General features: G+C 43.8%; 1 protein-coding gene across 1 annotated transcript; it reads right to left on the reverse strand.

The window, feature by feature from the left end:
* Window positions 1-761: 761 nt before the first annotated feature.
* Window positions 762-10086, reverse strand: TXN (thioredoxin). Its single transcript, XM_041400178.1, has 5 exons — window positions 9867-10086; window positions 3979-4083; window positions 3286-3345; window positions 2418-2483; window positions 762-984 (listed from the first exon to the last, which is right to left on the reverse strand). The coding sequence occupies exons 1-5, from the start codon at window positions 9888-9890 to the stop codon at window positions 922-924; spliced, it is 318 nt and encodes a 105-aa protein (XP_041256112.1). The 5' UTR covers window positions 9891-10086; the 3' UTR covers window positions 762-921.
* Window positions 10087-10299: the final 213 nt, after the last annotated feature.

A 10299-nucleotide genomic window follows, 5' to 3' on the forward strand; every position in this document is an offset into this window, starting at 1 on the left:
CTGTTCCCCTTGGTTACAGTGCCAAGAGCAGATAAATGGCAGGTATAAAAAGGCTAGCATTCATCTAGACAGCCTTATTCAAGACTGGAGGACCACAGAGTCCCAGTTTACTGTCCAAAACAGTGTCAAATGTTCTGAGAGTGCAACAGTGCAATCAAATGAAAATTACACGAGTACATAAATCTAAAATTCTCTTGACCATAAGACATTACAAGTTTTACTTCTTCAGTCATTTGTTCCAGACTACTGCCTAGGAACAAAGCAGGCCAACTCAGACTAAACACACTTGTTTACTAATAGTACCAGAAGGTACACATACAAATGGCAAGGCAAATTGAAAAGGCAAAAAGACAGCAAGTCCAAGTCCCACCTTGCACTTCCATGGTAGGATTGGTATAATGCTCTGGAACGACAAGTCTTAGCTTTGAACTCTAAAATGCAGCTTGAAACATTTTAAAAATCCTTTAAGTAAAAAGATGTAATGAAAGAAAACTATTCCACCCAGTGACTACCCTCTTTTCTCTACCTCCTCTTTTGGTATTTGTAAACTAGATTATGGCATAGTGACTACCATCTGAGTAGGGTGGCAGCAGACTCCTCCTAAAGCAACTGTCATGGATCCCAAGCCAGCAACAGACGAGGTTGCCTTTGAGAAGTCTTTGTATACAGACAGTACTGTTTTAACACAGCAAAACCTGACACTCACCTGACATTATAAAATTTTTAAGCTTTTTGTTAAAACACACAGCAATATCCAAAAGTGAAGAGTTTATACTTTATTTTACTCATATATGTGGACCAAGAAGATAGTTTGCACCATTTAATCTAGCTAGCTTGTTTATTTTTTTTTTTTTAAGTAGAAAAGTTGCAGGCTGTAATTTAGCCAAAGCAGTCACACTTCAATATCTTCATGGCTGGAGATTAGACCAGACTTTTAATGGTCTCTTCCAGCTTCTCTTTATTGGCCCCAGAGAACTCCTGCACCTGTAAAGAGAGATTGATCTTTAGAACTCCTGCATTCAATGCTTCTTAACATTAGTTGCATAGCATCCAGTCACATACACACCTACTCAGCTCTGCTAAAAACTAAAATTTTCCCCACTCTCAAAACACAATATTTTGCAGATGTTCATATATTTATTTCCCACTCAATTCAACTCATGCAAAAGTTGAGAAAGAAGACTATCAAACTTCACTTCCAGGCTACCATTAATCCTGGATCAAAATTATGTAAGACTCAAAAAGAGGCCTGAAGAGACTCTGAAGGTCCCCACATATCAGAGGTAGCTCAAAGTCACCTTGAGTTCTCAGGACCCTACCAATCAAATTCTAGAAGGACTGTTCCAAATGACCTACCACTGTGCCTGGCTTCTCCTGTGAAAACTGATCTTGCAACTTAGAGAGCAGAAAGATAGAGGCAACATTCACCTGCTGTCTCAAAAACAACAGCTCTGTCTTCCTGTATCTACAGGGGTGGAAGGCAGAGAGCAGACTACACTAACAGGCTGTGAAATTGCTTGCTTGATACAAAGAGCCACACATTGACTGTCACACTGTAATCACATTTCTTCCAATGACATCATGAAGTTGCAGAAGGTCACCCTAACAGAAATGTCAAAGGTTCGTACTGACCCCATACTGAACTGAAAGTCACCCTACCTGTGACACTCAGCTATCCAAGGTGCAATTCCATTGCCTTCAGCCATGAAATTTACACCCAAAGCACTGTTTTTCTTTAGACAAGCCTACCTTCAGCTTGCTTAGCAAACTAAAAGGACATTCAGCTCAGCAAGTTCGGGCAGAGAAGTACTCAAACTACCCTTCCCAGGCAGCCCACTGTGCTGTCAGAGCACAATCTGCATCTCACCTCATCCATCTCTTGGCAGAGCAGACAAAAGAGGTCTGCTCAGTCCTTAAACAGGGACAGGACCTGTACTTCAAAGGTTATGCAGCCTCTCTGTGAAATAAACTAAACAGTTGGTTGTATATAACCTCAACCAGGTTAGAGACTCCTGTTTGGGCAGGATTCCATAGGCACCTATAGTCATTTCTCTGTTTCAACACAAGCTGCATGCAGATAGCAAACACTGGCCAAGTAAAAGGCAGGGTGCTAGGCAGATAGACCAGCAGTCTTAACACAGACATCACACCCCACTGTCTCTCATTATATTGTCTGTAAGATTGACCTGTAACTAACTCTGTTCACTACCTGTGAACAACACAGTTTGCATCACCAGTTAACTGCTGGTTACATTTGCTGTGGTGCGAAGATGAACTTGCTTGCTCTCAGGAGTGTCTTAATGCTAGTGGTACCATAGAGACATAATCAAGAGAATGTAGACTAAGTAGTCCAACACTCCCCATCTTCTTTCAAGTCTTTAGCTTGCCTGCTCCATTTCCAAAAAGGCAGAGCCTACCTTCTTTCCATTCTTGTAGAACTGGAACGTTGGCATGCACTTCACATCACAGTGTGAAGCAACATCCTGGAAGAGATAAAAAACCATCTTCAACTGGGCATTCTTAAGGATGTTAAATTTAGAACCCACTCTAGCTGACTTCTGTTTAGGTGACAGGGTAAAGCCATTCTGCTCAAGATAAAGCAAGAGAACTTCTGCTAGTTCATCACTAGCAAAACCAGTGCAGTGTTAACATCTCCCTGGAGTAAGCCTTAAAGATCCCTTTTCCAACATTTAATTCATGCAACAGCAAAACCGTACTCTGTTTGGAAAAAAACAGACTTCTGTATCAAAAGAGATGTCTGCTTGTAAGGCTCAAAAGCCCTATGGCAACTCTTGGACTTCCATGTGATATTTTCCAAGTACCTGTTTGACAATGTTGAAACTGCAATACAGCAGACATTATATTGCACTTAATTCAAGACTTAATTTCATTTTTAATGAAAGAGGAAACAGTGCCAAGAGCAGTGGAGAGACCAGACAGATCAGTAGGTTATGAACCATTAGGTTTAAGGAAGATTGCATCAAAGCAGCTTAAGACCTCAGACTAACGCTCCCTCCCAAAGTAAAGGATCATTGCTTCTGAGTTATCTAACATATGCCATAGGACTTCAAGAGTGCTGATAACCAAGGCAGTTTGTTCTGTTCAGGTGTTCCTTGCAAAAAAAATTCTTTCCAGCTAAATCCCTGTGTTTCAATTTTAAGTTGAAGTAAACTCTTGTTTTGTTTCAGATTTTAATTCAAAATATGTGAAGATATTTTGAATTCTTGTCTGTCACTTGCAAGGAAATCCTTAGCTGTCCTCCCTCAGGACCACCTCAGACCTTACCTGGGCATCATCCACATCGATTTCTATGAATATCACATCACCATACTTCTCACACAAACTCTAAAAAGAAATAAAAAGAACTATGCAGTTACAGTGTTCCAGGAAAGCTTCCTGAAAAGATGCATTCGTATAAATTGAAAGGCTGCTGCTGCTTAAACTGCTAGTGAAACATGCTTTGTTATCTTAAAGCAGCTATTTTACTATCAGAGCAAAAATTTTCTTTACTGCTGCGGACTGTTTCTGGAGGAGTCTGTGGAAACATGTTTTCCCCACAAAGACTCAAATATCTTAAGACATAGGTGGAAGGCCTTCTCTAGCAGCCGTCAGCTGATCACCAAAAGATGCTACAGCTACTCATACCATATCAGGAGATAACACGGCCACCTAAACACAGCTGGAGAAGTTACATTAACCACGTACAGAAGGTTGCAATGCAACTGGTGGTCTGCATGTACCTAAAATACATGTAAGCACCAGGACAAAAGCTAAACCTCATATTAGTTCCCAGCTATATCAATGGTCAGTCTATTCCACTTGGTAATCTTAAAAATAGATACTTCTGCAACTTCTCACTTTTCCAGAAAATGCTGGCAATCACATAAGGCAAAAGGAACTTTCCTCAATGTTATTGTCAAGCAACACAAACATTTATACACAATTTAATGGAGAAATAAACCCAGAAATACTACGTACGTGGAAAAAGGGCTTGATCATTTTGCATGGTCCACACCATGTGGCAGAGAAATCAACTACTAAAAGCTTCTCACCAGCAGATTTCAGTTCTGCCTCAAATTCAACCTAAAAAAAAAAAAAGAAAAATAAAAAATTAACATATTGATTATTTCCACCTCCTTTCCTAAATGATATAAGACTAATCCCAATGCTGGCTTGCTCTCAGACCTAACACACTAATCATTATGGCAAGTCTTAAACACTTAACTGGGTTATTTGTACCATCATGGAAGTGCTTCAGTATGAATTGTTTACACTGGTGCTAGCAACAGTCAGTGTCTTATGTCTCACCAATTAGAAAGCACCACAACGCTCAGTCAAACTCACTGAATTGTGGAAACAAGCTAGAAATTCTCTAGTTATGATGCTCAACTCTGACAGCTCTGCATTATCCCCAAAATATGATCCTTAGAGTTTCTTATAATCCATATTCTCATTTCTGTCTTGGCAGTAACACTTTCATCTTTGTCTGGGACAGACTTGCCTCTGCAGAATTTGGAAAGGACAGACACAAACCTTTTTACAGTCATCCACTCTGGTGACTTTTCCAATCAATGGCTAGCATTAAAATGATTCTGTGTGTTTTACTCTAAAGCATGTTTTTGGAAGCAACTTCATAGGATAGTTATTTTTCCAAGTGAACCCACATTTGACATCATTAGCCAAAAGCAATGCTACACATACAGACTACACAAGTAAACACCCAATACTTATTCTGAGTCTTCAAGTCTGTGTTGAACTTAGTGACACGGATCATCTCTGGACAATATTTCTTGGAACTAAACATCTTACATGCCATTACTCATTTTTGCTGGTCAAAAAGTGACTGCTTTAACAGAACTGACAGACTTTAAAAGCAATAAATACTTGCATGCTAGCAAAAGGCAAACAAGTATCTCAGAAGCAGAAAGTGCTGATCATCTACTTTCTGATACTGTCTGTGTCAAAGAAAGAACAAGCCACTTCAATAATTTTCAACTTGGTTGTCTTGGCGATCAAGCTTCGGAGAGCTGTTAGTATAAACTTCAAAAGACAGCTGCTTTAGTCCCCCCCAGCTTAATGGAGCAAAGCACTGGAATCCTGTCAGCAACAGCTGACTGAAAGCAGTACGGTGACTGCCAGATGTACACAGGGGTTGGTTTTGCAGTGCAGGGTTAACTAATTAATACCTGCTTCTGCAATCAGCCAGAATAAGTTGCCACTCGACTCTAGTAAGCTAAAGAATGTCACACAGTTGAGGAGCCAAAGTCAAACTGGACATGAATATATTTAACAAGCAAGCAGAGATCCTGCATGAGCATTCTTATCTATGCATAATCCTGGGTGAAAATCTTCACAGCTTCCTGTAACTTCAAATACACTCAGCATTACATCTCTCTGTTAACAGACTTTTCCCCTCCCCACATAGCTCTCTTCAGAGGCACAGCATCCATGTTGATTTTTCTATCCTTGCATCTTGGACAGTCACAGTCTACTCTGCTATAAGAAGATCAGTAGTAACACTCCACACCACCTACTCTCACTCTGAAAGAGCCAGGGACAGTTAAGTTTTCTGTCTCCGTAGGCTCCCCTACTCCTGTACTGACATAGTATGCATTCCTGCACCCATTCCCACAAACAATGTTTATATGTCCCTGTACACAGCAACCCACGCTTGCTGGTCCCTCACAGTACTTACAAGTTCCTCAGTCAGGCTTAACTCCTTTTGGCCTTGAAATCCTGCTACTGATTTTTGGTATAGCTTCTCAGACCTCTGCACTGTAACATCACCACTCTATTGAATCCACTTCCCACAGCTGCCAGTTAGACCATCCTATTTTAACCCCTAAGTCTCCTGTCCAGCTGCATAATTACTGTATTCTGTAAAAGGAAGCCAGCCTTGGAATGCATTCATCATATGCCACACACCTGAGGTTTGCTATTGCACAGAACAAAGAGAAAGTGGGACAGCATCATAATTACAGCTGGCCACAGATACCATTCACCACTGGTGACCCGGTTCTGACTACAAATCAGGTGTCACCCTGCAAATCATCTCTACTATCTACTAAAATTGCTGTGGGACAGTGAAATGAGATGCTGGGTTCAAAGGTGTTACCCATGCAAGTTAAAAAATATTGAACTAGTGAGAAGTTCTGAAAGTTTTTCTAGTGAGCTTAATTTCCCTGGAGGAAGGAAGACAGTATCAGGGTATAACAAAAAACAAGCTGCTTGACCAGTCCAACTGACTTCACTAGTTGTCTTTCATGTTAACTGTAAAGTGACAAGAATTTTTATGAAAAACTAAAATTTCCAGAAGAGGAACCTCGCGTTACAAGACTATTTGTTATGCTTTGAAAGGATCTTAGAGCTTTGTTAAATAGCATTTTCTCCAGGTAGCAGGGGGAAACCTCAGCTAGCATGCTGGTCAATATTGGTTTGTTCTTTGTGGTGGTGGTGTTTTTGTTGGTTATTTATTTATTTATTGGTCAACTACAATCTCTCTGAGCACACACAAGCCCTCATTTTACTTGTATTGTTGTCCAACAGAAAAGGGCATGCTACCTTCAACAAACACATTGGTAGAAGGCATCTACTCTGATACAAAGGGGAAAACCCATTCTTGCACCGTCTGCAAGAGCTTCTATGAGTGAGAGCTAGGTAGAGGTGGCCCTTTTCCCTGCACACCTCTTCAGAAACAGACTAGTTATAAAGGCCAAGTAAGAAGCTCTAATAATGAAAGCCTCTAGTGCCTCAGAGGTTCCCAGCACCAGGTAGTGCTGCTGGTCTCCTTCAGATGGTGCTGAAAGGAGGTGCTGCTCTCAGCAACAGATAATACAGGTCCACACTATCTGGCATATTTGATTAAAGCTTGGTTGTAAGCATTATTTTCAACACATATCAAGTCACCCTTGAACTTGCTCAGTGATGGGCTGACTGCCAATGGTTACTATGTAATTTAGTTAGGTTTTTTAAATACAGAAGCTAGCATAAGGAAAGCAAAGGTTCAACTACCTGAACTCCCTAGCACATGCCCCTTCTAAAATTATTGCTTACAGCAAAAGCTGCAATTTTTCAGCATTTTCTTTAACTTAAATAACAAAAGAGGCAGCTAGAATAAAGAGGAAAGCTTTGGCAGCATCACCTTTTTAAGTTTATACACCCCATTAGCTCTGGCTACAAAAGGCAGTATGTCCTTCTTACAAGTTACACTGGTCACTCATCTCAAGACTACTAAAAAACGACCAATACAGCTCCCTCTGTGCTATAGCAGGTGCTACAGAGGGATCAGTCAAGCATTCTTAGAAGCTAGTCTGTTTCTGAAGAGGTGTGCAGGGAAAAGGGCCACCTCTACCTAGCTCTCACTCATAGAAGCTCTTGCAGACAGTGCAAGAACGGGTTTTCCTCTTTGTATCAGAGAAGAATACAAACCTGCTTTACTGAAAACCAGAATTAATCCAGAAATCCCAGCTGCACTGTGCTTGAATACTCTGGGTGTCACTGACGTTAAAATGCTGTTGTCAGCATGACTGTTGAGTTCACACTCTCCACGAATGTGTAACCAAAGTTCGCTTTAACTACAGCAGACTATGAAACAATGCTCGTAGCTAGGAGCATAGTGGAAGCCTAGCTAACTTAGAGCTCCTCCAGAACCAGGCTTGACTTGGAATGTTTAATTTGTTCCTGTGTGTAACAAAATCCTCGACCCTTACACCAAAAGTTTGCCCCTTCTGTGCCACCATAAACAGAGAAGGGGGAAGAGATACAAAGGAGAACAACAATTCCAGGTTGCATTCACACACCATTCTCTCCAGGACCTGAATGGTAAGACATTTCATTCCTCTTAAGAATCTTCCCGCATTCACAGGTTTTCGAGCTGTGGTCACAAGTGTTAGTTTGTATATTTATGTATCAGATCCCAACACTTTTGCAGTCCAGTGGGAGAGGTCTGACATGCCCTTTGTTTATAAAGTGAACTGATTGTAGAAGAGCACAGCCTAGAAAACAAACTTGGATGTGTGAGAGACTGGAAAGACCGAGGTCTCGAAACAATTTGATGTGCAGATGCATGGCGGAAGGGGCAGGTCAGGCCTTGCTCTGGTGAAGCACTGCACTGCCGCACACCCCCCATCCCTAGAGCCTGTATCCCAGACACAGTGTCCACCAATCATGGGCGCACTGGAGGCAAGCGGTATTTAAGGCCAAACACTGCTAGCATATGTCTTGACCCTACCTCCTCTTGGAATTTCTATCAGCTGAACACCGCTGGGACACAGCAGTTAGTAGCTATATGTGCCCTTTTTAATGTCTTTTCTGTCTTTTTCTGTTTCTAATTCTATCTTCTCAGAATTTCTGAGTAACTTGAAATCAAACAGGTTTAGAGTTTGGTAAGTTGAATGGGCTAAGCTAAAGCTTTGAGAAGTGTTTTAGTTTGACTGAATGTTGCACGGAATGTTTTGCCAAAGTCTTTTTTGTTGTTTTGACCTCTTGAGAATATCTTGACAGTATTTCTCCCATGTCTAACTCAGAGTACAAGAACAGCTGTAAGCCCTGTTAAAGACCTTGCTGAGTGACTTTTTGGGGCCTTACAGGATGCCCACACACCATCACTAGCAGATGCCTCAGAATGAGATTAAAATGATACCGGCACCGAATTTCAAGTTCAAAAAGGTGAGAATAGTCCAACAGGATTTTTCTTGAAATGAAGAACTTGTTAAGTTTGCATGGAGTATATTTTTTCAGACTTGGGTTCCCAAGTTACAGCTAACAAATACTCTATTGTTGTCTATCAACCACATCAGCTGCTGTGCACAAGACCACATGCTATTTCATCACCAGCAGGGTATTCTCCATGTGTTGGTCTAGGCTTTATTTCTATTTTGTATCTCAGAGCCACAGATGTGTTTGTATTCACATAACCATCCAGTGATGTACTGCATTAGGGTTGTGAATATGTCAGGCAGCACCATCACAAGGGAAAGACTTCTTATGCCAGCAACTCCTGCTGTTTAAGTATGGGGAATGGGCTCTAGCAGCTCCTTTCAAGTCAAGAATGGATAAACTTTTCCATGATGTCCTGCCCAGAAATGCAACAGAACTTAGGCCAAACTCTAAGAAAGCCACCTGGTCTCCCTACACACTAGCAGCACATAAGGCAAATCAGGACTGCTAAATTCAGGTGCTGAATCGCAAAATCAGTTAGGCTGGAAAAGACCTCCCAGATCGTGGAGTCCAAGCTGTGACGCAACTCGACACAGTCAACCACACCATGGCACTCAGTGCCACGTCCAGTTCTTTAAACATCTGCGAGGACGGTGACTCAACCACCTCCCTGTGAAGCCCATTCCAACGCCTAATCACCCTATCGTTTAAGAAATTTCTCCTAATGTCCAACCTAAATGTCCCCTGACGCAGCTTGAGACTGTGTCCTCTCCTCCTCTCGCTGTAGTACCCTGCTGTCCGCTTGAGAAACGAAACCTTTTCCTTAAGGCTTTAGAAGTGCGACGAGCAACAAGCCATCATAACGTGAAATTGCATCACCTCCCTGCTCACTGCGGCTCCCCGGAGCCTCAGGTCGCGCAGTTTTTTGTTCCCCCGCTCTGGTCTGGCCGAGCCCTCGGCGCGGCTTCCCCCGTTCCCGCCGCATGGGCGAAGCAGGCTCCGCCTGCCCGGGCAGCACACGGGCTCGCACCCGCCATCTCCCGCAGGCCAAGGCCTCTCGAGAGCCCAGGGCAGCCCGAGCACCGTCCCCGCCCCGCCAAGCTGCCCCCGGCAGCGCTCCCCTCCCGTTCGCCCGCCCGCCGGGGAGTGATGCTCATCCCACTCGCCTCACGGCGAAAGGACATGGCCGCCTCGCCCATCGGACTCACCAGGCTGCCCACGGTCTTCACCATAGCGGCGACGGCTGGGAAAGGAGGGTCGGTGGCGTAAAGGCAAGGAACCAAGGGCCTCGTCCCCGCACTCAGCTCGGTTAACCTCCTCCGCCTCCCGCCGTCCCAGCGCTTCTCCCGCGCCGCCGCGGCCGCCCTTTTTATGCCCAGCGCCCCGCCGCGCTGCGCATGCGCAACACCCGCCCCGCCTCCTGCCGCTCCCCGCGCGCCCCCGCCCACGGCGCCGCTGGGGCCCGGGGTCGCCGGGGGCCCCGCTGCGGGGAGGTGGAGAGGGGTGCGCGCCGAGCGCAGCCGCGCCCGCAGCTCCGGCCGGTGGGCAGAGTGCGTCCCTGCCGGCTGCCAGGGGGAACCGGCAGCAGCAGCGGAAGAAAGGGGAGCCCTGGAAGGTTGGAAAAGTGCTGTGTAACGATGA

Source organism: Onychostruthus taczanowskii, unplaced genomic scaffold (genome assembly GCF_017590055.1).
Source record: "Onychostruthus taczanowskii isolate IOZ18803 unplaced genomic scaffold, ASM1759005v1 scaffold174, whole genome shotgun sequence".
Classification (NCBI taxonomy): domain Eukaryota; kingdom Metazoa; phylum Chordata; class Aves; order Passeriformes; family Passeridae; genus Onychostruthus; species Onychostruthus taczanowskii.